The sequence below is a fragment of the Opisthorchis viverrini genome (genome assembly GCF_000715545.1).
Source record: "Opisthorchis viverrini unplaced genomic scaffold opera_v5_407, whole genome shotgun sequence".
NCBI lineage: Eukaryota > Metazoa > Platyhelminthes > Trematoda > Opisthorchiida > Opisthorchiidae > Opisthorchis > Opisthorchis viverrini.
Genome location: NW_008752064.1, coordinates 10,566 through 37,675, shown reverse-complemented (window position 1 = coordinate 37,675; position 27,110 = coordinate 10,566). Strand labels below are relative to the sequence as shown.

At 42.7% G+C, this 27,110-nt stretch overlaps 2 protein-coding genes across 2 annotated transcripts in view; one reads left to right on the top strand and one right to left on the bottom strand.

Moving 5' to 3' along the window:
• Positions 1-2,605, top strand: part of T265_10779 (hypothetical protein) — a gene marked incomplete at both ends in the record, with an annotated part of 2,800 nt that extends 195 nt beyond the window's left edge. The window contains one exon of the mRNA XM_009177248.1: positions 2,476-2,605. Within this exon, the coding sequence (XP_009175512.1) occupies positions 2,476-2,605 (130 nt within the window). The remainder of the gene's footprint in view (positions 1-2,475) is intronic.
• T265_15248 (hypothetical protein) overlaps positions 1-27,110 on the bottom strand; it is a gene marked incomplete at both ends in the record, with an annotated part of 46,533 nt that overhangs the window by 11,795 nt on the left and 7,628 nt on the right. Inside the window, 3 exons of the mRNA XM_009177247.1 lie at positions 10,398-10,525; positions 16,993-17,409; positions 18,580-18,921. Of these exons, the coding sequence (XP_009175511.1) occupies positions 10,398-10,525; positions 16,993-17,409; positions 18,580-18,921 (887 nt within the window). The remainder of the gene's footprint in view (positions 1-10,397; positions 10,526-16,992; positions 17,410-18,579; positions 18,922-27,110) is intronic.

The following is a 27,110-nucleotide window of genomic DNA, read 5'->3' as shown; positions in this document are numbered from 1 at the left end:
TGAATTTACGCACCACTCTATCAGCTCCCGCCTGCAATGCGCAGCTACCTCCCCCTCCCCCCCAAATCATCGTGAACGAAATTGCGGCAGCTACAACCACTGTAGGACAAGATTGCAGTTAATACACCTGACAATGATGATGATGATGTGACTAAGAAAGCTTAGAGCTTAGAAACTTTCAAACCAAATAGTTGCGTGTCCCCTTAGCAGTCTGTTTATGAGCAGACAAGTGTTTTCAAAACCTCACAAGGACAGAAAAAGTTTCTATGGCGGGTGTCCACTGGTTTGTTAGTATAAAACTTATTAAAGTACCATTTGTGTGGCGTTCCTTATGTTGTTATCAGATGTTGACCTGTACTAATTAGATGAATCTTTATGTGCAATAACACGAATGTTTCCTTCTGCGATAGAAGCGGAAAGTTTGTATTTTAGGGGGTAATTAATATACAAGGATTGCAGCGATTACCTTCTCAGAGGTGACATTGGCTCCCCGGAACTTGTTCGCTCATACCGTCCAAGGATGTCCCCATGCTGAAAGGTGAGAGAAAACTGTAAAGTTTTCTCGGGTACAAAAGAAATTTTTTAGAGGAATCGGGAAGGGACGAATAAAATTAGACATTACCGTTTGGGTTTTAATTCTGAAGTTAAGTGGTTCAGGTCATCCTCTAAAAAGGCATTATGTTGCTAAATTAGGAATTTGCTACAAAGAATCTCGGTTGCCTTGGGTCTTGATCCTTTTAGTCAATGGGTTCGTGCTTTTATTTTCTGGTTTTCTATCATCCAGTTATCGGTAGGATAACAATCACGCTTCAGACATAAATTTGTCTCGGGCCGACATCTGTGTGACTGATTACCAAATGAAGCGTGTATGTTCTGAAAGATTATGACTATCGTGTGAGGTTTCCTGTTCGAGTAAACAACAGACACCAGATTGCTAACTGAACCCTAAACTATACGCCATAACCCTAATTACTGTACACTCATTTGTAGAGGTATCCAAGACGGGAAACGCAATTATTCCTTGCGATACAGATCAACGAACGCACTGATAGAAGCAACTGACATCATTCACCACCCTGCCACGTGGCTGAATGGTTTATAGCATTACATCCCCGAAGGAGGCTCCACTACGAATAAGAAATAATATCGTCCGTCAAAACGAGGAACTACAAAATATTTGAAGGGTTTTACCTTCAAATTTACACGATGTTAAGTGAGCAGAAGAGAATAGCGACTATCGCTGGAACATAGCCGTTTTTTCATCCTCCTGACTTCTTGTTTGCAGTGTGAAAAAGACGCCGAAACAAGCGTAATTCTCCTAGTGAGAGAGAAGTCCTATAAAGCGTCACTGCAATACATGTTAAAACCTTTTTCATTTCCGAGACAAGCAGCGCAGTAGCAAAGGCGCTGGACTTTTTCACGGTTGCGTGGCCCCCATTTGAGAATTTGCAGTTGATGTCATTGTGACTGGCTATTCAGCTAAGGAAGGAAAGGCTGCCTTTGACTGGTCTTGGTTTTAGGTTGAACAAGTTCCTCTAGTGTGTCCAAACTAGGTAGTGGTATAATGGACATTAACAACTTCCCAACTGCCCATATAACGGCTTGAGCACGAAAACTAGGACGGGGTCTGCAAAATCAATGGGGACATTGTCCTGCAAGATCAGAGTATACCGTTATACATAGCTTGCACTCTGGATGTGAAACCATGCTTCGCGGGTTAAATAATACCCCAAGTCGATGGATTGTTGGTTTGAATTGGAAGGGCAGATTATACTACCAGTGTGCAAGCGTGCGTATATTTATCATTTTCTCAGACAATGTGTAAACCCACAATAACAGTGACTGTCCATACAAACCTTGGCATTGTTTCAACCTCACAAATTAAAGGTTCCCAACATTTAGCACTATATTTAACAAGTTTTATTTTGTAAATTATCGCAGCTGAGGATTCAGCGACATTGTTATTCACGGGCCAGCGCCAAGAAGTGAGAATGCAGCAAGGGCAAAATTTGGATACGTCATAGTTTTTTACTGTCTAATTTTAACAGTTTTCCGTACAAACCACTAACGTTTCGTTGGAGGATTTCTGGTGTGCGTGTACATACAAGACTTCAATTTGAAGGCGCGATTCATTTCAGTATTTCCTGCCAGATTTCGGTGAAACTGGTGCAGTCGCACTCGGTGACTACCAGAAGGCATATATTAGGCATGGGCAACTGCCTGTCCATAAACAGGATGCACAACACATTATTGAATATAACAGTTAAATTGAGTTTTTATGGTGGATAGAGTATGGCGAGGAAACAGGGTGATAATGACACCTGCATTCTCTGGGATGTGCTAAGGCATGCGTACCAACTGAAAAAAAACTTTTTTCCATGCAAAACCAGTCAGTTCGGTAGACATGCTGCAACCCCGTAGAATGAGAAAAACAGATCTCAAGTTATTTACTAAAAATGTGTGAACTCGATGAAGAAGAGCAAAGATTTCCGAGAAATACACTCATTTGCAAATCAATTTGGTTTTCACGAGAGACTCAACTGAATCTCTAGTTTATGATATTCTACAACTGAAAGTGCTGTACACAGGCTGCCTCATGATTTAGTTGGCATGATATTAGAGATATCGCAGTATATTTTCACAGAGGAAACTACTGAGAAGGTTGTTGAAAACTCTTCGATAGCCCACGACCGGTTTCGCCCTTCTTGGGGTCCACCAGGTAGGCGCAGTACCTGAGTTTCCGTCAGTGTTATGCTCTACTTGAACCCAAATTAGATTGTTTTCGAGAAACAAATGGGAGATTCAGTCGTCTCTCGTGAAGACCAAATTGATTAGCGCATCAGTGTATTTCTCGAAAACAGTCCCATTCGGGTTCAATTAGAACATAAGGCTGACGGAAACTCGGGCACTGCGCCTACCTGATGAGTCCCAAGAAAAATGAAACCGGTCGTGGGCTGTCGAAGAGTTTTCAGCAACCTTGTGAGTAGTTTCATTATGAAAAGAGCAAACATTATTTAAAAGTGAAAGAACCGAATACTCGTCGTTTTGGTGTGGGTTATCTACTATTCTCTACACAAATTTTAACGGTCAGGTCGGTGTCTGGCACTACATAACGGGCGTCCGCTTTGCCTTGAAGTCGCTGACGGCCGGCTGAGCTCCACTCTCTGTAGGGGTTGCTTTTGTGCACAGCTTTTCGCAGCTTGGATTTATTACGCAAGCTCCAAGCGAGCATCGAAGCGACTTATGAAGCAGTCTATCGATCGAAATCTGTTCTAAGGATAGTGTACTAAGAACCACAGCCAGCTTCTCTGTGTACCTGCTGAAATAACTGAGCGACCATGTTTTCTGGCGGATACGTAATTTGGTTTGGTTGGCCAAAAAATATGGTTCCCAGTTGAGCCGCGACGCATATAATCGATTCCAATGATGTCATCTTTCGTGCGGATTTCGGAAGGTCACCTGACGTTTACGCAAATTTTACTGCCCATCACTACTGAGGTAGCAAACTTGACTCTTTTTAACGACAATTCATGCTTAAAAACATGATTATAGGTCAGAAAATGGTGGCTTCATGTATTGGATATCGTATTGGCTGTTCAATATAGAATTTTCTGGAGCGAGGAAGCAAACTTTTTAAAGTCTATACAGAATGGGGAATAGCCACATGTAAACGGACTGATCGGTTAATGAAAATAAGCAACATTCACGTTAACTCCAAGGTACCCTAAAAGCTGAGTCGAGTTTCTTCGGGATATAAACTGAGGGCTTGAATTGACTGATTACAGTGACCTCAGCGAATTGGAATGCACTTGAATTATGCGACTGAACACATTGCTTAACGCCGAGGTCAGGTTAACACGGTGGTGTGCAAGCAAAGGATACTTCTCAGCTGTTGACTACGTAAGCATACGGTTATTCGAATAATCCGAAATTCCGTCAGGACTCAAAGGGGAACCCGCTCCCTCTTCTTGATATTAAGAACCCAACATAGATGTGGAATTCTCAGTAGTTACGTTCAATGCGATCTACACTTGATATTTTCTCTGTAATAAATGAAGACAGTTGTAATCCTTAAATCAGATTTGGGGACGGGATTGCCGCAGCTTTGCGCACTTTTGTTGGAGCTGACACTAGACATCCACTTGTTAGAGAATGGCTTATTCCGTCTGATGGGAAGTCGGTGTAACTTCAGCCATTTAAGATGCACTGTGACATTTAGGAAGTTCTCGCTTCTCTTCAGTTTACCATTTGATGAATTATTCACCACGTCCGTTTTGATCCAGGGTACACGTTAGGAGCTCTATTTCAGCTTTAGTCAAAGGGGATGTACAAAGTAGAGGAGAACAGGATTGTGATAAGTTTGTGTTTCTGATGCAAATGATTAGGGCTTAGGCGAGACGCCAGGTTTGACACATCCGCTAGGCCTACCTATGCTGAGTTGTGTGCTGAAGAAGGAGATATTCATCAGTTTACTGTGAGATTCAAATGAATGCTTTTGAGAAGCTGGACGAACCGGTATCCCGCGGACACACAGCTTATGAAATACTGCTCTGGTATATAATCATTTAGCGCTCTCTCTATCTTGACCGCGAAAACATTTAGTGAACCCGGACGTATTTACATCATAGTCACTTCATCACAGTGTCTGTGGGATATGGATGTCTGCAACTAACGTTCTAAGTACACAGCACAAGAAAGTTCTTGAGAACATGCACCGGAATGTTAACTTGAACACTTTCTTAAATATTTTATTCACACAGCCAAGCAACGTTCTTACATAAGAAAGACATTGATAAATAGTGATTTTGCACCCACATTTAGCGTTTCCGAATGCTCTGATTGGTCCACCGAATATACAGCCATAGGTGTAAACTTTCTGACTAATTGGCTTTACGGTACTAATCAACCACCGCGTTAATTTGTTTCTGAGAACTACTCACAGGGTTTCCGAAAACTCTCGCCCATCTTGGGGCTTATAATCCTGGGAACTCTGTCTACTTGCTGTTCCCCAACAAGGTCAAAACCTGTCGTGGAGAGTCGAAGAGGGTTGNTCAGCAAACATATGAATTGTTTCCTTTATGAAAATATATTGTGATATCACGAATATCCTACCAAATGAAATATGAAGTGGCCTGATAAAACATATTCACTTAAAGGTTCAATCAATCAAACGGTTTGATGTGGCACCCTTCCGGCGCCTAGCTGCCATATCAACGGAAGGAGACACGAGAGCTGGGACAGTATCAGGTTGCTCAAGCCTAGACAGGAGCACTCGCGAAACTGAGGTTGGGTTCGGCAAACGAACATTCCCGTCTGTAAGCTGGTGTCATAACCACTATATTGAGCTCGGTTGCTACAACAAGATATCAGATTTTGACTTAGGAAAATACGGGTAGGTCTGCGTGAAGGGTTCTCACAATTCAGAGCAAAACAAAGGGTTTTAAAGTGCAAACAACTCAGTCACTGAAAGACTTAATTACGGGCTCCTAAAGGAAGTTTACGTTCTGGATCCTTATGTGAACGCCCGAAGAGTGAGGCGACAGACCACTATAGCGTAGGTACAGGTAAGTGACCACATGATTCAAGCAAGTTTGTCGAACGAGTCGCTGTGCCAAATAAAAAATCATCAAATGTTGGCATCCGCGGAGAAAACTAAAACTCGCACCGAAATGGGCGATCCAACACCTGAAATTCACCAGGTGGCGTAAAGACCAGATGTGGCACTTAGGAATTCGCCGCTTGGGGAATTTTAAAATAGCTCAACAGATCTCCCATCGATTTTCTCTCTCGCGATTGGACGCCTTAGGTGATCCGAATGTAAAGGCCAGACGTGGCACTTAGGAATTCGCCGCTCGGGAATTTTAAAATACCTCAACAGATTTCCCATCGATTTTCTCCCTCGCGATTGGACGCCTTAGGTGATCCGAAAGCCGCTTTGGCTGATTCTGCCGGGGCTGGCATTGTTCTTAGCCACCGAGCTGTATGGCTACCCGACAGTAGTCGCGCCTGTGAATTATGTTAGGCAACTTACGTGAGTGTAACCAATGAACATGCCGATAACCACTGTCTATTCATCGTATCTGCCCGCGCCCCAACAGAACGGAGCTCCGATACACTTAAAATAGGCTTTTACAACGCTCTGAGTGCCTTGTTGCATCGGCTTACGGCTCAGATATTGTTGTGGTTGCCAGAAATATGAATGAGCGAGTAGGCAGAGTTGGCCTCATTGAGGCTCAATTAGTCGTTCGTCAATAATCGAGACGTACGGAAAGCAGTGAATGCCAGCTGCGGAATATCGAAATGTGGGCACTTCTGATGTTTATGTTTGGCTACCCTCCTCCATGCCTCATTTTCTTTTTACCTTTGTAAGCTTTTATCCAAATAGATTGACATGGTAGTACGGCATTAGAGGACTGGCTTTCTGATGATGAGAATAAACCCGTCATTTCAAAGTGGTCTTCGAGTATCATGGAACGCTTGAAACGATCGGTCGTCAACAAATAGTGCATCTTTGGATAAGTTTAGATTCAGATACCACCGGAGGCAAACTTGCATTCATGTAGTGGAAAGACTAAAGATGCTAATCCGTTAACCGAAACGTAAATCTCGCCTTAGAAACGGCTTAATTCAACTCGAAATTTAGCACAATAGAAACAAACCTAAAAGTAGGGTGTTCTATCGTCTACTGGGTTTTTAATCACACAAGACCATGTACACAGATTTCGCCTCAATGATTTAAAAAGCTATGGGGTTTCTCTGGTAGCCACCAGACTAAAGAAAACCTGTTCGAAAACCTGTTCACAGGCATGCGAAAATACCGCTGATGCCAGTTTTTCAGCTTTCAATAAGCGCTTCGTGAGTACTTAGGTCGTTGAGCTAGTCAGTATTTGATTAGCAACTCGTGAGGTTTCGATCTGGGCAGTTTTTGTCCACGAAAACACTTTTGTAAACTTCATGATCTCTTGAGGTAACCAGTCTATATCTCAAGCATACGTCTAATCTTAAAAAAGTGACCGTCAAGCCCAGAGACTGGCAGGTTGTCCGGCGGCAATAGGTTGAAGCATCACCGAACGCACCTCAGCAGTTGGTGAAACAGTTGGCAAATATTAGATGAGATGACAAAGAAAACCGATTCTCACGCCTAAAGCACTTCGTCAGATGGCAAAATTTACCAAACTGATTTATATAGCCCCCTGACGAATAAGCTGAAACTGGTGACGAGAGTTTGTGAAGGTTGGTCAGTTATTCTATGAAAAACAGTGTACCAGGTGCGACTGGTCGAATCTGGCGTTCACGGAATTCCCGTAGTTGATATTTTCGGGAATATCTTATTAGGCAAACTCATAGGGCATTTGGTTCATGAAACGGACCCCATAGAACACAAAGTACATGCGTATGTTGTAGTCAATGCAACACACAACCGAAACCACGTGCAATTCCCTTCGAAAAAAGTGTTTTTCAGCCATCTCCCGAACACCACTGTATTTCCCACTTACTTCAATCCACACCCACCGCAAATACGTCTCGATGAAACGCATCTGCCTTTGTAGGTCTTGCAACTTTTAAAGGAGCAATGAAGTATAAGTACGAAGATTACCCTTGAAGACTTTCTCGAATGTTAAAAATCGATATTATCGATCAGAGACAAGGGTTCAATCTCGTGGTTATGCCACTATTTTACCAAATACACCAGGCGCAACCTAGCTCCATCATCCCAATGACGATCAGCTTAATGCAGGGTTTCCAACTAATAGCGAACATGAGAAAGTTAAGCCCAAAAGTTTTACCAAGCCTGAAAAGAGTGGCACATACTGAGTGTTGATATTCGTACCAGCCTGATCACATAATTGAGTCGAATAGCCTGAGACAGTCAAACTGGATAGCAGGGCCAAAAATTACTGTTGCAGAATCATTCAGTTCAACCGATCTTCATTAGGGTAATGATGCCAACCAGTGTGGCAAAAACAAGAGTACACCGACATCAGCAGCTGTTGGCATAACGAAAACAGCAGAACCTATATGTAAACGATCTTAAATGGCAAATATACAAAAGTGATAACATGCTAGAGTCTACAAGGGTTTCAGCAGAGCCTTGATGATTGACCTTAGCTGTGGGAAAAGCCAAGGTCGAGCTGATGCATATCCGGTTAGGACAAGTTGAATGTGTTCAGCGCCGAATTTAATCGTTTTTCCTCTCGTGACTTCGTGCACTGGCACCAATTCGTGAGGGAGAAATGTGTAGCAAACGGATTTTTCCCGTTTTTCGTTACACCCACCAAGTGTGTGGTTTCACAAGATCATCATCAGTGAAGCAGTTGCACACCTTTTAGGATCCAAAACAAATATCGGGTGTTATCGGGTGTACATCTGTCGGTTTTGAGAGAACCGATCGAGGATTGTCGATGTCTGGCTCTCAGAAACTTCTGAATTGGCTGCACTTCAGATATTTAATCTTCCAAGACTCGTACCGCAATCATACTCACGAACGAACCGATCAGAACTATCGCCACGATGGATCTGCGATTTTCTACAGGATTTGCGACAGTCGGATGGTCACCTTATTAGCTAACCCTCAGCAACCTTGTAGGCCCCCTTCTATTATCTTGTCTATCTTCTTTTTTATCCATCTGTTCTTTAAATCTGGCTACTGTTGATTATAAAGCTGTTTGGTCTAGCTTATGAGCTGATTAGCTTGTATAGTGATTATCCAACTTTTCTTTTCCAACGTTTCTGTACACTTAAGTTTCATTTGTGTGTAAGGCGGAGGCTATTTAATTTGACTATTAATCAATTAATAACTTCGTTATTATCGTTCACTCTCATTGTATTATGTGTACTGTGCATACCATGAGCCATACTATGTACCATATATAATATACGTAACGTATAATACAATATATAAAATACTGTGTACCGTTACGTAAAAATGTTGTTTACCAAAAGCCAATCTAAGTATGTATGGTTCTATCTCCACGCATCGATATCGGTTTGGGTCCCTCTTGTGATACGTCAAGAGAGGCTCAGATGGAAATGGCAAGGAAATGCATAATGGCCTGATTAACCGATCAGAACTATCGCCACGATGGATCTGCGATTTTCTACAGGATTTGGGACAGTCGGATGGTCACCTTATTAGCTAACCCTCAGCAACCCTGTAGGCCCCCTTCTATTATCTTGTCTATCTTCTTTTTTATCCATCTGTTCTTTAAATCTGGCTACTGTTGATTATAAAGCTGTTTGGTCTAGCTTATGAGCTGATTAGCTTGTATAATGATTATCCAACTTTTCTTTTCCAACGTTTCTGTACACTTAAGTTTCATTTGTGTGTAAGGCGGAGGCTATTTAATTTGACTATTAATCAATTAATAACTTCGTTATTATCGTTCACTCTCATTGTATTATGTGTACTGTGCATACCATGAGCCATACTATGTACCATATATAATATACGTAACGTATAATACAATATATAAAATACTGTGTACCGTTACGTAAAAATGCTGTTTACCAAGCCAATCTGAAGTATGCATGGTTCTATATCCATGCATCGGTATCGGTTTGGGTCCCTCTCGTGATACGTCAAGAGAGGCTCAGATGGAGATGGCAAGGAAATGCATAATGGCCTGATTAAAAACAGTAGGTCGAAGCAAAATGCAGCCCAGCCTTTATGTATTTGGACCACCAAGGTTGTAGAAGCTCTTCGGCAGAGCTGTCAGCCGAGATTAATGACCAGAAATAGTTAAGGTCTCTTCTTCTCAAACGGCTTATATGCATTTCAGTGGGCGAAAAGTGACATTTGCTCCAACCCCACAGCATTACCGTTAGAGGAATTGATTGTCCAGAGGTTTCATAAGGACAGCATAACTTGACGAAGGATGAAGAAAACTTGTTCCATCTAATTGTCCTATTTGAAACAATATAAGATTCGAAGAGTTTTCAGTAACCTAATGAGTAGTGTGTCACGTCCATACGTGATACACATCTGTTTCGGACTAGATGTCTGACCTAATCTAACGCTTCAAAAAACAAGTTTTAGTTTGTTCACTGAAGGTCAACTACATTCCTACTAGGAATATTAATCTAATGAGTATGATTTGTGAATATATTTGGAATCGTTGAGCACCTGAAATCCGTAACGTTATCAAGTAAGTGCTCTGATTAGGTTCAGAGCTCGAAACTGAATAATCAGCAACAAATTTGGAGTCTGATGGCGCAAAGTTTTCCTGTTCTATGAGAAAAATGACGAAAGAGTATGTGCAAAAAGGTAACCTATGAGGTAACTCATTAAAGATCACCACCATGGGTGGCTGGTAAGTAGCATGCTTGACTTTTATTCAAGCGCTTCGGCCTCCCGACTAGAAATACAGAGGTGTAATTCGGTTTAACTTCCAACTTACTGTCTGGGCGGTTTTCTGAATTTCTTTGGCGGAATTCAGCACACCGTTTTGCGTTTGTTCAATTCTTTGAGATAAACTACCTCGTGGGAGGGAACCATTGAGGCGTAATGAGGTCCCTTTCTGTATATCTGAAAATTAAATGTCAATAACATGTAAGTCAGCAAAGGAGTCTAATTATTCAGGTGGTAGACAATTGGTGTTGACGCCTCTTCCATAAAGTACCGATTGTATGCCTTTTTATTCTTTCAACTTAAAGCTGAAGCTGAGAAGTTTTAAGTGTTAGAATCAGTTTAATGCTATTTACGCGCGTTTTTGCTTTGCTGACATTCAGGATCAAAGGCGTATGTCCGGACGAAGGCCTCTAGTTGGACAACGTTTGTCACGACTAAATAAAGGTTTGATTAGAATTTTGGAGAATCTCAATTAAATGGACGGATTACATTGCTTCAGTACGAAAGGAATCCTGATGGTTACGTTGAATAAGAAGCTTTGCCTCATCATTTTGTCTCATATTTTTCGGTAGACACGCATTGATAGAAATGTTAGGGATAGAGTGGATGGAGCCGCAGTCAAATGAGTTGGGAAAGTATCTCCAATATAAAGTGTCATTTACTCGATTATTGTGCGAGCTGTCTTGGGTACTGTTTTAGCTGATTTGTTTTGGTCTAACTGTGAGAAAACTCACGTATGGAAAGGATTCGTGGTAAAATATCTTTGCTCCGTGTGAGTTAGACCTTGACGATCCAGTCAGGTCCTGATTGAGCGAAAAAAAATCGAGCTTAACATGATGCAACATCGATTATGTGTTTTGTTGTTAATGCGTACACCAGACGTTCAGCTGATAGTAGGCGATGACGATCAAGCCCTGGCTAAACGAAATAGATCGAGGTTAACATGGCGCAACATCGATTATGTGTCTTGTTGTTGCCGCATACACCAGACGTTCAGCTGATAGTAGGCGATGAGTTTGCTAAAGCAATCGAAACAACGTACCGGCCAACTTCCGGTTTTGTTATTCCATATTCAAAAGTTTCCTTCAAAATTATGATTGGAGACTTATGTGATTCGCACCGTTGTGCTACTCATTAATGACCTGTATTCACTTCACCCATGTATCGTGATCAGTTTTAATAACTAAGAACTAGAAATTCAGTCTTGGGATAGAATTCTCTGATTTCTAGACGCTTCGCAATTGTAATTTTAGGAGTTTTTCTCAGTAGTCACGTTACTCTTGGCGCGTGATTCAGTACGACGTGGCCAGTGGGGTGGCAGTTAAATAGACAAACGCCTAAAAGAATGAGGTTAGGAGGAAAACGCTCGGTTGAGATTTTAGAAGAACCCACGGTTGCTTGTATACAGTTTGACTCGGGGCGCTGTCGACATACATCAATCACTGTTGCCATGGAAGTGACTGTTGTACGAGACCGTTAATATTAAGGCTACTAGAGGTCAGCTCGGTGAGAATGAGCCGAACACTAAGTTTCGACTATATTGTAACTCAAATAAGCTGAAACCAAGGCACAACGACTAAATTCATGTCGCATCGCAATAAACAATATGACCTATGATGAAGCTGTCAACTTCATCTCTCTTTTATAAACATATTTTCCAGCACCATGGACAACTGCAATGAAAGCCACATCAAAGCATTCTGAATCTCTGTTTCAATCAACTAGGGATGCATAATGTTGTCTTTTGCTTCGAATTCCAAGGCAAAGAAGGGGAAATGAGGTTTAAGAACTTCAGCCCCCTTTCAAAATCCCTTGGTTACCCCAAATTTCTTTACACAGCTTGTTGTCCATGACCCTGACTAATCTTAGGATAGTGAAAAAAGCAGAACTCGCGTTCAATCCCCTTTACTCTCCTGCTTGAGCCAACAAGTTTCACCCCACACACTAGCTGGATAGGTATTTTTTTATTTCCATAGCTCTGTGGGATTCATATTTGTGTACTATTGATTTTGCCCCAAGACTTTTCTTCTGTTGGGTTCGAATTCATTTGGCGGCTGCTATAGCGTGCTAGCCCTGTAAGTCTCACGAGCACGAACCGCGGTTCTTTTGGGAAGTGGATCCTGCAACCGCTTGTTTGGTTTGGCTATGCTCTTCTATTCATTTTCTGTTCAGGTTTGTGCCAGCTGCTGTCTTGTACTAAACTTCCCGGATCATTGAAACGCACAAAAAAGGGCACGCTCACCACGAGGATATCGGTCAGGAATTCGTTTCCCAAGTGAACTGCTCGTTTGCGAACCCTTTGGGATATGAACTTGATGTAATTCGGTGTTGGCATAAGGCCCAATGGAAATTTGCCTATCTATCAAAAAAGAAGCAGTGAGAACTTTACTCGCTAAAACGTACCTGAGTGAAATGTGGTGTCGGAAGACAGAAGAAAAAACAAGGAATGGTTCGCAATTACCGTACTTCAGTGCGGTAAAACCTTTCGAAAGAAATGGCACCGGTCTAGCCTGGCAGTTGTATACATACTGTCACGTCGCAGATCTCACTACGTCGTACAATGTCTTAAAATGCATCGCCGGACAGAATCTGAGGGGATCTTTCGACACAACATGTAACAGGAAACTCCATGAAGTGTCTTTTATCAGATATTCTTCACAGGCTACGGAGTCCTCGGCTATCAAGGCAACTTCCATCCTCCCAGTGGCTCGGATGACTGGAAAGCAATCGCGAAGACTCCATTTCGAGATGAACGATTTTTGTAAGTGTTCTCTGTGCCTAAGGGTTACTGAGCATGTGCGACCCTCCAAGCATTCTGGCCGACTGAACCCTGTGATTAGCGAGGCTCAACTTCCGGGTCAAAGTGTCTCTCAAATCCCGGGATGTGAAGACTTCTGGATGTTGAGAATCGGGCTATTATTATGAGCTCTGTACGATTGTAAGTTCCAGGCAACCTAGTGTTGAAAACTCTGAGGACTTGTATAGTTGCTAGTGACTAGGCTGCCCACAGTGAGTAGTGTGATGACTCAAGGTGTCTTATATTTACAAATTTCGGTTGCGGCCTGTGCAAAATACGTGACAGGCATTTTACCGCGGTTCTTTTGGGAAGTGGATCCTGCAACCGCTTGTTTGGTTTGGCTATCCTCTTCTATTCATTTTCTGTTCAGGTTTGTGCCAGCTGCTGTCTTGTACTAAACTTCCCGGATCATTGAAGCGCACAAAAAAGGGCACGCTCACCACGAGGATATCGGTCAGGAATTCGTTTCCCAAGTGAACTGCTCGTTTGCGAACCCTTTGGGATATGAACTTGATGTAATTCGGTGTTGGCATGAGGCCCAATGAAAATTTGCCTATCTATCAAAAAAGAAGCAGTGAGAACTTTACTCGCTAAAACGTACCTGAGTGAAATGTGGTGTCGGAAGACAGAAGAAAAAACAAGGAATGGTTCGCAATTACCGTACTTCAGTGCGGTAAAACCTTTCGAAAGAAATGGCACCGGTCTAGCCTGGCAGTTGTATACATACTGTCACGTCGCAGATCTCACTACGTCGTACAATGTCTTAAAATGCATCGCCGGACAGAATCTGAGGGGACCTTTCGACACAACATGTAACAGGAAACTCCATGAAGTGTCTTTTATCAGATATTCTTCACAGGCTACGGAGTCCTCGGCTATCAAGGCAACTTCCATCCTCCCAGTGGCTCGGATGACTGGAAAGCAATCGCGAAGACTCCATTTCGAGATGAACGATTTTTGTAAGTGTTCTCTGTGCCTAAGGGTTACTGAGCATGTGCGACCCTCCAAGCATTCTGGCCGACTGAACCCTGTGATTAGCGAGGCTCAACTTCCGGGTCAAAGTGTCTCTCAAATCCCGGGATGTGAAGACTTCTGGATGTTGAGAATCGGGCTATTATTATGAGCTCTGTACGATTGTAAGTTCCAGGCAACCTAGTGTTGAAAACTCTGAGGACTTGTACAAAGTATTCGCCAAACTGGAACACTTCCAAATTTAACATCAGAAAGCGTTACTGCTAGCCGAAAGGACCCAAAAGCTTGCTATTTCCTCTTATTGTCGTAGCCTCATACGCACTGATAATGGTTACGAGTTGTTTGGCACGTTCCAAGCAGCTGTCAACGAACTACCTAGGCACTGCGCACCAATAGTTGCCAGTGACTAGGCTGCCCACACTGAGTAGCGTGATGACTCAATGTGTCTTATATTTACAACTTTCGGTTGTGGCCTGTGCAAAATACGTGACAGGCATTTTTTCGATGTCTGGACGATGGATACCTGACAAAATTTGTGTGCATTGCTATTGGAGTCAACTGTGGCCCGATCACATTGGTACTTTAAAACTTTCCATCCAGCAAATATTAAGAGACCTTCAACAAAGTCACGCAACTGAGAAATTCTAATATTTCTAGCTTTTTTGGACCTTTGGACCATGCACCCTTTAACAGAGAGGTGTTTGGACCAAGACAAAAAGCGGACAGTCATACTTTTTGACGAAGATCACTGATTTTAATTTCCATGACCTGTATTTCAGGCGGGAAATAAAACAGAACAGACGAGATTTTTACGCAGGAAATCTAACTCCAACCGACATTTTTATGTTTACGGGAATTTCCACTCCAGATTCATCGCCACCTAAACTAAAGTATTCGTGCGGCATTTGCCTGGTTGCTCGTATGCTTTTAGTCGAAAAAAACAGCCTCCTTCGGAGTTCGTTGGCAGATATTTTTGTCCATGTTCACCCGCGTTAGTTGATTCCTTTGAAGAGAGGAGCCCATGGAAATGGATTTCGAGGTCTGGTCGCTATAGAATGACTTTACATTAGTTCAAAGCTGAGGTCGAATTTAAATGCGATTTGGTCAGAACAGTTACTGTTCCTCTATAAAGGACTGTTCCCACAGCATTTCCGTCAACCTGATCGTATGGGTAGTCATCCATAGTCAGGTGACGGGGTCAACCATAGTGTTCACAAACCTTGAAGAAGCTACAAATACACCCGTAGAACTCATCATACATAGTATGAACTATCGAGACCATGGTTCCACAAACAAGATCATTCTTCTTATTAATTATGAAGTCAAAACACAGTGTAGTGGAAGAGGTTGTTATAAACCGGCATTTCGGTTGCCGTGGGCGACCACTCTCAACGATTTCTACAATCAACTGAATACGAGTCAAAGCAGCGACATTTGGTTCCGTCACCGTGTGTTGTGATTTATGCATCAATGTGCATCCTTGCATCAACCGGAGTGGTGATGCCAGCATCCCATTCATCTGGATTGGACTTACTGCATACCTTAGAGCCGTAGTAACCAAATGTCAAGCAAGGATCTCAAAAATGACGCATCACAACCGGCACAACAACAAACGGAAGCACAACCTAGTCAGAGTGCACACCAATCACACGTACGCACATACCCACGCACGCTGACCAAATCTGACTGCCAAATGATCACAGAGATGCACCAACCGTAAGACACGATAGCGGACCCAAATGTCGCTGCATTTTGCTCATATTCAGCTGATTGTAGAAATCCTTGAGAATGGTCGACCAAGGCAACCGAAACGTCGGATTACAACAACCTATTCCACCATTGTCTTTTGACTTTATAATTAATAAAAATTCCTTATCATACATCACATGGCACTGAATATTTTCAACAGTCTTTGAGCTGATTTAGGCCCGGAACTCCTCAAAATAAATCTTGTCCCAATTCAATAACGAACAGATTCTCATACATCCAAGCTGTAAGCTAAATGCACATTTGAGGGAAATCCCAGTCCAAGGGGGTAATCGGTATAGTTGACAGATGGAGTCGAAGTGTTTTATCATCACATCTCAAAGTGCTCAAGTCATGGAAAGATTTTGGAGACGATATAATTACTGCATATTTCCCTAAATTTATAGTAATTCACTTGACTGCTTATTTTGTGTTCTTGCAAATAGTTTGGATATATCATCGTTTGAATTAACATCACTTTTGAGTAAACGGTCGTTCTCATGTCCATGCCAAAAGGAAGAAGCGCGGACTCAAGTTTCGCGCTTATCACAGTTCTTCCCTGGTCGCACCGGGTTTCTAACTTTGTTTATCTAATCAATCCATTTACTACCAAAAAATTTGGCCAACAGGAAAATTGACAGCACAGACGTCTAGCATATTAGACGTCAGGAGTCTCGAACCCGGTGCGACCGCGGATAAGCTCCAAAAGGAGGGATAGTTTGGCACATTGCTTTGGTTCGGACTCACCAGAATCATTGCTCAAGGATGAGAGTAGACCTGCTCAAAAAAGTGATAGGGCTGTAAATTCTCCGACTAATCAAGACCACTTCAACGCGTTGTTTTAACTCAGTATTCAGTGTGTTGAAAAATCAACCTTTCATCAAACCTTTGGGCGGCATTTCCCGTATCAGTTATGCCGAGAAAACCCAAGCTTAAAATATTCAGGATTTAGGTAGGAAAATGAGGCCATACATGAAAGAGAGCCTTCTACTACATCATTGCAGTAAGCGGCTACGCTTCCCCATCTTAAAAGGACTTAGTTATTCTGTTTCGGCATTACATTCATTTGTACTACGAAGTATCTTTGAAATCCTGTTAAGGGAATAGTTTTGAAAAGTAAATTACTTACCTGACGAAGAGACGTTTATGCTTGTCTCAACACGACCATGCACATTCCACGCACGACATGTATAGGTAGCCGCATCTTCTGCCATTGGACTGTTTATCCGCAAAAACAACTTTCGCAGATAACCTATGGACATCGGAGCTTTGGCGTCCCGATCTGGTGAGGAAACAACTGTGAACTTGCGCGAGAATGAACTCAGACATAAATCCTGTTTATCATCTTCGTTGGTCAGTAGTGGCATGATGACCACAGGAATGGGAGTATTGTTCCGATAAAATAAACAACGGGGAGCTGGGTTACTGGCTACGGTACACATTAGTTCCAGGCAGCGTGTTTTCCGAGCTTCGGTGGGGGGCACAATCGCCAAGGGCTGAGTGAAATCGGGGGAGTGCTTGGGGTGAATGGGCCATTTGGAGGCGGCTGAAGTAGGGAGATGATTGAAAATATGAAGGAGACTTAAATCAGAGGTACATCAACAGGACGTTTGCAACAACATTTGGTTATTGGGAAATATTCAAGTTTTAAAGCATCTATTCTCAAGTGAGTTTATCCGACAAACTATCCTATAAATAGTCGGCGCCTCTGACAGGAAACTTTATAACTCATCGATTTACTATGGGGGGATACTGTGTGGTAATTGATGGTTTTATGGAAAAGTTAAGTATAATAATACCGTTAAACAACACAAGCTGACTGCAATAACAAAAGGTCTTTTCTGGAGGTAGATTAAAATTTCAGGGTGAAAATAATCGCTACATTTTCCTGGACGAAAAGATACTTGCTCAGCCATTTTCACGCCTACACTTTAATGCTGTTTTCTTGTGTCAAATATTGTAACGTAACAAGACAGGTTACAAAATGCAGTAGGTATGGTTTTCCCTCGCCTCACGGCCACGATGAGACAGAGTAATGATGTTATGTTCGGGATAATGTTGCCTAGGCAACGAAAATTACTTCGGATGTTACGTTTACGGCGTGTCAAGTTCGCATGTTTTTTTGCGGGGATGGTTCAGTGCTGTGTGAAGCTTTCTCGTCTCGTATTCGCTCATCGGTGGTTTCACTTCTTCCGTAGGTTCACTTATGTGTTCGTATGAAGATTTACGGATCTGGATGTGTGTGGGGTTAAACTTTGGCCAGAATTTCCTTCCCTATCAGTTCACAGAAAATGTGACAGCAAAACCGCAACCACGAAATACGAAGGATTTAAATTCCATCTTATAAAAAAAATCAAGGCATTCTGTGCATTAACAGACTTCCTGAAATGGCTTACAATTGTCGGACACTTAAAGAAAGCAGACTTAACTCTCAAGTTATTTTAGACATGAGGGGATCTGTACGAAAACTTTGAGCTAAAAGACAAGGCAAAACAATCACAGTGTGGCACTGAGCGCATCAGGATATTTTGTTCTTTCCTTGTGAGATACTTATACAACGTGAGGTTCACGTTAAAAACACTTCAGCGCTTTTCTCAGTTGAGGTCAGACATACTAATAGTGTAATGTCGAAGGCTGATACAAATGTTTAAGGGAACTAAGGTGATTAGACTACCTATTATGGAAACTATTCTCCCTGTGTATGCAGGCTACTCACGTTGGACGGTGAGAAGATACTGGGCTTCAGTCACAGCGAAAGTTCCACTTCCAGCTGGAGTTCGAGCCACGGCAAAATACTTTCCCGTGTCCTCTAGTTTTGCAGCCCAGAATATGAGCTGGTGCTGAACCACAACTCCATATGGAGCACGTTTCTCTTTGAGCAGTTTATTGGTTTTCAGCAGTCGCTCAGTGGCCTCTGCACCGAAATGGCCCGAATTGGATAGGACGAAATAATCCTGACCTTCAGGATCTGAAGTTCCCGTGATCACGTGCTCACAGTGGAAGTCACATTTGACCTGAGTTCGTTTTCCAGAATCATTTTCCTTTAACCAGCTGAACTCTGAATGAAGAGGAAACAGACGGGAGGGGGTGGAGTTGAGTAAATGTAATTAAAAGCTGCGTCTACTGGTTCGTTTACAAGTAGCCAAGAAATTGTCAGAAAGTTCCTGACGGAAACCCCGCACAGATCTTCCTGACTATTGGGTAATCATGTCTTTTTGGTCCCTGGTACGACACCGATATCCAATCTTTGTTGCGCCAAAAACTATTGGACGTAATCAGCCCGGAATTCACATTAGAGCAAAGTTGAACTGAACAAGTTGAACTTTGCCTCCACGTGACACTATCCATAAGATCGATGAAACTTCGAAAGTTTTGCCACCACCTCGGCACTACTCCCTATTTTAGTTTCGTTAAGCTCTTGAATTCCAAATGAAATCTAGGGTATACGTGTTTTCGTCGACAAACTAACTGCCAATTAAGTTGCCTTTGGCGGGAAGTTCAAATGGTATTGGTGGCACCTGTCGTCTGCAGCTGTATAAATACGATGTGTTCCAATTTTTTGAATTTACTGGCGTTCACTGCTAAGCACACGTCAACGCGTTCTGTAACTGATCTGACTTTTGGTGAATATACACTCATTTGCAAAGTAATTTGGTTCTTTCGAGAGACTCACCTGGAACCCAGCTGAATCTCTCGTTTTTGATGTTCTCAGGCAACTGAATGGCTGCACCAGGCCGCCTCATGTTTCAGTCGCTACGATATTTGAAACAACGCGATACATGTATAGCTTTGTAATGTACTACTCATAAGGTTGCTGAAAATCCATCGACAGCATACGACCGGTTTCGTCCTTCTTGAGGCTCATCAGGTAGGCGCAGTCCCCGATTTTCCGTCAACCTTATGTTCTACTTGAGAACATCATAAACGAGAGATTCAGCTGGGTTCCAGGTGAGTCTCTCGAAAGAACCAAATTACTTTGCAAATGAGTGTATATTCACCAAAAGTCAGATCAGTTACAGAACGCGTTGACGTGTGCTTAGCAGTGAACGCCAGTAAATTCAAAAAATTGGAACACATCGTATTTATACAGCTGCAGACGACAGGTGCCACCAATACCATTTGAACTTCCCGCCAAAGGCAACTTAATTGGCAGTTAGTTTGTCGACGAAAACACGTATACCCTAGATTTCATTTGGAATTCAAGAGCTTAACGAAACTAAAATAGGGAGTAGTGCCGAGGTGGTGGCAAAACTTTCGAAGTTTCATCGATCTTATGGATAGTGTCACGTGGAGGCAAAGTTCAACTTGTTCAGTTCAACTTTGCTCTAATGTGAATTCCGGGCTGATTACGTCCAATAGTTTTTGGCGCAACAAAGATTGGATATCGGTGTCGTACCAGGGACCAAAAAGACATGATTACCCAATAGTCAGGAAGATCTGTGCGGGGTTTCCGTCAGGAACTTTCTGACAATTTCTTGGCTACTTGTAAACGAACCAGTAGACGCAGCTTTTAATTACATTTACTCAACTCCACCCCCTCCCGTCTGTTTCCTCTTCATTCAGAGTTCAGCTGGTTAAAGGAAAATGATTCTGGAAAACGAACTCAGGTCAAATGTGACTTCCACTGTGAGCACGTGATCACGGGAACTTCAGATCCTGAAGGTCAGGATTATTTCGTCCTATCCAATTCGGGCCATTTCGGTGCAGAGGCCACTGAGCGACTGCTGAAAACCAATAAACTGCTCAAAGAGAAACGTGCTCCATATGGAGTTGTGGTTCAGCACCAGCTCATATTCTGGGCTGCAAAACTAGAGGACACGGGAAAGTATTTTGCCGTGGCTCGAACTCCAGCTGGAAGTGGAACTTTCGCTGTGACTGAAGCCCAGTATCTTCTCACCGTCCAACGTGAGTAGCCTGCATACACAGGGAGAATAGTTTCCATAATAGGTAGTCTAATCACCTTAGTTCCCTTAAACATTTGTATCAGCCTTCGACATTACACTATTAGTATGTCTGACCTCAACTGAGAAAAGCGCTGAAGTGTTTTTAACGTGAACCTCACGTTGTATAAGTATCTCACAAGGAAAGAACAAAATATCCTGATGCGCTCAGTGCCACACTGTGATTGTTTTGCCTTGTCTTTTAGCTCAAAGTTTTCGTACAGATCCCCTCATGTCTAAAATAACACCAAATTGCACAAAATTAGTGAATATACACTCATTTGCAAACCAATTTGGTTGTTTCGAGAGACTCACCTGGAACTCAAGTAGAACATAAGGTTGACGGAAACCCGGGGACTGCGCCTACCTGATGAGTCCCAAGAAAAGCGAAACCGATCGTGGGCTGTCGGTGGATTTTCAACAACATTACAATGATCTGACATTTGTTACAGAATTAGAAGACGAATTATGGATGTATACGTCGATACACACGAAATTTCGCTCACTATGAAACAAATCCATGAAAGTTCCCATGTAAGCGGCTCAAGCCAGTTCACATTTTACCTCAAATCGTGTTTTTTCGTCCATTTACATTTTCTCAACTTGATTAAAAAAGGGGCGGGAAAAACCAAACACCCGTAGTTTTATTCTACTGGGTAGGGCCTTCACAAACCATGCACACATGCAGTTTGTCACAAAGCTATGCCAAAATTTAGCAACTCGTTAACCTCCCTTCGGAAGAACACTCTTCCAAAGCTACCAGAAATTGTTTGTTGGTCTGTTCACCGAGCTTGGCGATTTATGTGACGTCATCAGCGCGGGTTTGAGTACGCAAATTTCTGAGCGTCTGTCTGCGCTTGTATAATTTTATAAAAGGGATATCTAACAACCCTGAAGTGCTTAGTCGGTCTGAAGGTGATATGACGTCCAAATACTTGCTCACGAGAGAACTAAATGTGGACGGAAGTATGCCGGTACCCCACAAATGACCAATAAACCCGTCAACATCGAACCGGTCTACTGTATTGCCCAGCACCACATAGGACATCAAACTACCTGAAAACAAACAACGGATCAGTGAATCTAAAGAAAGAAAGCTACCAAAATTTAAGGTCTGTCCAATCAAACAACCAAGTCGATCAAAAAGCAGATCACAAAACAAGAAGAAAACGACCTAATCATAACGAAGGAACCGAGATGTCGAAATGAAGGCATCCAACATACACAAGGCAATGAGATTGTTACACAACACAGGCTCTGAATGAACCAACCGAACCACGCGAAAACCATCTCAGAACTAACCAATCATCTCAGAGTTATTAGCTATTGTCTAGAAACTGCACAGACACAGACAGAAGAGAACGGATTCGTTAAGTGACCCCAGTAATGACGATGTCACCTTGATTGATAATAAACAGCTCGCGATCCAGCTTGGCGAGCAATATAACAACCATGTGACGCATCCTAGGTACCTATACTCCGCATTGTCACCATACCAGAACTATTACCGCACTAGTAGACCTGTCCAACAAGGCAACTGGTGTTTAAGATTGCCTACAACCACATCTACACCTCTGCATCCATGCAGGTGCGTCATTTAACGTCTGTTGTATCGAACAAGTTACCCTCTGTCGTTGGAGTGATTTTGACCAGCAAGGTGATACTTGCTTTTTATGCATTATCATTTGTAACTAATTATTCACATGCGACAAAAGCCTGTCATCCGAAGTCTTTCTATCTGTCCCACGCCGGAAAGCTGGACTACGTGAGCGGTGTCGTAGAGGGTTGATTCCTATAAGTGAATCGAACTAGACGCAGCTGAGTAAAACCTCTATGCGCTTGTATGAAACGAGAATACAACGGATGGATATGTGTCTGAGAATCATGCCCCACGCATGGGACCCAGGAATTTTTTCATTCGGACTCAAGTACCAACAACCATCGGAACAGCTCCACTAAGCTCGGGGGTTCACAAGTGAAGGCGGTCATCTTTTTAGTTTCTAACCACAAATTGCCAGTTGTCAGTCCTGATAAGCCAACTGTGATAGCTAATCAAACACAAAAGGTCCTCTTCAACCCTCTCATACACGATGCGGTGAAACAAGGTAGTTTTTGGAATCGCCGGAAGTAGATGTAAACAGGATTTATCAGGTTTTGATGAGACGTATGTTTTACCGGAATAAATGCCTCAGCTGCTGGGGATCCCAGTACACATATAGATAGTGCTTATAATGCTATTACAAAGTATTTTTGTTCATAGCCACGCCACTCTCGTTTGAACGGCCGTGTTCCTGTTCTGGCGTAATTATTCCGGTGAGTCCACACCAAAGGGACTCGAGTTTCGCTCTTATTAGCGCTCATCAGCAGTGCATATCCAATGGCCGTGACAGGATTTAAACCCCGGACATCTGACATGCGAGGCGAGAGTGTGACCACTACTCCACCAACGCACATTGGACGCATCTGAACAGGCGAACGTGTTCATATTTGAGCGATGTGATTGGTGTGCCCGACTCATCGAACGACGACCCGGTAACTGTCCTGGTTGTGGCGATCGATTGACCCACCAGTCAGGACTTCCCAGTCAGGTAGCGTGGCACATGCTTGAAACCCNTTCGAGCTCCAGCGAACAAACAGTATCCTTGAGAACTTACGTTTAAGCCTTCCCTAGTATACAGTATACGATTCTAAACTCGGGTCCTGATGTCTTATTGGTCTCTCTTCCTTATATTCGCTACGGAAACATTTTTTGGTTTAATAGTCATTGGTATCAGCAAATTGCTGAGTGACGGAGAGATCGCAAATTTAGTTCGGTCGATTCTTACTGTGGTTTTCTGCCATACATATGAGTTCACTCTTTACGTTAGTAGCAGATCAGTGGTCACGTGTAATTAAGTTGAATGTCTTCAGACTCGTCACGTGATACAGTCAGCCATTGGATTAATGAGATCCAGTCAGGAGACAAATAGTGAGATCTGTCACTGCTTCCTTTCTCTTTATGTAGTTGTAAAGCTGGTTTCTGTCATAGCTCAGTGATTTCTGTCTGTATTCATGATAACCTCATAAAACCTATAGGATGTCAATTATTCACTGCATTTTTTACGTGTGCTGTATGTGTTCATTCCTCATCACGCCATTACCAGCTTGCGGTTCGATGGGTTGCCATTTATTTGGTTGCGGGCCACATAATTCGGTTGCAAGCGTTTCATTACTGGCCAGAGTGACATCACCGGTGTGTTGAGGTTGGAGTCCCATGCGATTCCCATGGGTTACCGATTCAGAGCTCTGACACCAGCCCACAAATTATGGTTAGCCCCACCCGCATATGATGGTGTTTGATACCTTGAGGAACATTAAGCGTTCAAATCTTCCGGGAGCTCATCAGAACGAGGACAGACGAGACAGCTCCACTGAACGTGGTGCATAGAGAAGCCATGTGAAATTCAAACATTCTGACTCTGTGCAGTGGATTTTAATGTAACTATGTGTGCTAGATCTTCAGACAAATGCCTCTTGTAAATGCTCCACTACTCAGATTAACAAATATGAATTGCACGATTGAAGACAATCACTTATGGTACTCAAAATTTGCAAACCATGGTAAACACTTGGGTACGATATTTGCTGGAGATATGTTTACACAGAGAACCAACTGGTTCAGTAGCGTCTGTGGCAAATTTTATATTCATTCAGTATGGGAATCGATGAGTGAATGAGCCGATAAAAAAAACTAAACTTTAAGTGTGACTGATAAGTACGAGTGAACTTAGTAGGTTTCTGAATTAGTTGACTGAATCTGATATCGCAGACCTAATAAGAATCAAACGTACAGACCCAACTCTGTGCTGGAGTTGAGCTTATCTTAGAAATCACAAAGCTGCGATCACTTTCAACTTGAGACTAAGCAGGAAATCTTGTCGACAGTGGTCGACAGACATCACAGAAGAAACAAACAGGTTACCGTATAATTTGTAACGAAGACCTAACATTTGGTGACGATCTGCAAGACTTATTATGCCACTTCACGCCCAATGAAGGCTGTGCTGCCATGAAATGTCGACGCGGTCATTTGCACCCATTCATGGGTTAACGTTCAACATTCAAAAACGTCTACCCCAGGTTGGTGTCCGTAAAGAATTACTTTTCGGGGAACATGTCAAACCGAATAATTCTGTCCTCCGCCAAAAGAAAGGGAAGATGTTCTTTAGTCTTGTTTCTTGGAAGGTGCTCACAGTACTCTACAGTATCTACATGGTATCGGTCAACGGGCAACTGAATCAGAACGACCGTTCATTCGAGGTACTCAGAGTGCCCTAACGGTGATCAGGAAGTCGAGGCTGTCCTCTGGCTTCTTTTCGTTGAGTTGGGCTATTCATTTGAACGGTTAGGGTGTTTTGTTTGGAAATTGTGTCTCACATCGCTCCCTTGGCGTGGTATGCAATTTTCTTACCAACCACTAGTAGTGGCAATCACGGGACGTCTTTGGAAGTGTATAGCATAAGGCACAGGGTTGACTAATGAATCTGCTTGTTTGGTCTCGTTTGAGGTTCCTAATTTGGTGCAAATAGTTTCGAACATTACTATCACTGACCGCAAGTTGAATTTAATGATTACTTTCATCATAATATAGGTTCTATTTTTCCGACAAAACTTCAAGCTGTCTTGTGGAGACAGTAAATTTAAGGTCCTATGAGTGTTGTCACATCGCACGCCAAATAAACACATTGGCGAAAAACGTGAAACAGTCGAGTGCATAGTGGAACAGCTTCGCAATTCTCCTTTCACAGCTTAAGGCTTTTCGAATGTGTGACAGAATGTGTGTCATTGACAAATCAACTGGGCCGGTTCTCTTGGTGGCCGATTAGCCTGTAGGCACGTGAGCAACTCCCTTTTGTCCAAACCATAAGTCTCTCTGTCATTGATTCTGACGACCCGATGCCAAATGCGCGATTGTGTCAGCTTTCGCTTTCCGACCATGTTATTGGACTTGTCGTTTCACCTACCTTTCCTCATGACTGACGCCCATTTCAGAATTTCGTAGCATGGGTCTCATTAGCGCACCTCGGTCACCCATTCCTAATGCTATTTAGATGCAGATTGGTGAGAAGCGAAAAGACGATGTACGGCATCACGTGCTGCTGAGTGCATGCGTAATCTCAACTAGTCCCATCATGTGCCAGTGCAGTGTGTAGTCCCCCACCGCCATGACAACAAAAATATTCTAGTATACAATGCGGACTAACATAAAAAAATTCTTTTCACTGGGTCATCATTTGTGTATGGAAACACTTCGGGCCGGGTACCACATTGACTACTTGATCTGTTTAGACAAAAGTGGAAGGAACACTTCTTACTTCGCCATTGTAAGGCGTAACCTGGGAAGAAGCATTTTGTGCACCCTTTAAGATCAAAAGCTATCAAAATGACCACCCAGCCATTCTGATTTTAATTCATCCTATGGATTTAAAGCTAGTTCTCCATCTTCCAAAATGAGCTTCGACTGATCAACTTCACATGTAGCAAAGCCGTCAACTACTGGTATGCAAGCTGAGGCAGTTGATCGTTCGCACAAGTAATTCAAAGTACAGTCCGTCCTTGCACTTTATATAGGTTACTCAAGTTCTTAGCTGTCACTACGTGACCACGCGAGGAAGCTAGGTCCTCTGGTATACATCAAGGAAATCCGGGGTATTCTTCAGTTGACCTGTAAACCCCATTGCGTTCCGGGTTCTCATCATCCTACCAGAATGAAGTTCTCATCATTACAAGACATCAAAATCATGGTACTAATCGGCCGTCAGCAGTACTGAGCACGATTACCGTTTTAGTTGAGCCACGGAGTGAGGCCGGTTGAGAAGAAATCCTGGCCATCTTCGCTGTCGAACTAGGATTGTGTGCCGTTTGACAGCTCTGAACAGCGTCAAAATATTTGTTTTTTAGACTAAAGGCAAGGTTGCAAAGGATATGATGGAGAGCCGTTTGACCTGAACAGCGTCAAAATATTTGTTTTTTAGACTACAGGCAAGGTTGCAAAGGATATGATGGAGATAAACACTGAAAAGTCAGTCAAACGATAATACAGGGATGAGTCACCAGTATGCTTTTCCTATTTTTCTTCTAGTTTTGATTAGATCGATATACCCAGCTAGAAGGAGGAGCAACGTACCTCCAAGTTTCTAGGAAGGTGTGACCAAGTTTGACAACACTAAAAAAACATCGATGTTCGAAGTGGCCTCTTTTGCACTGGAGGATTTGGTGCCATCTAGGAATTAGTTTGTAATGATGTTCAGAGAACCGATATATATAT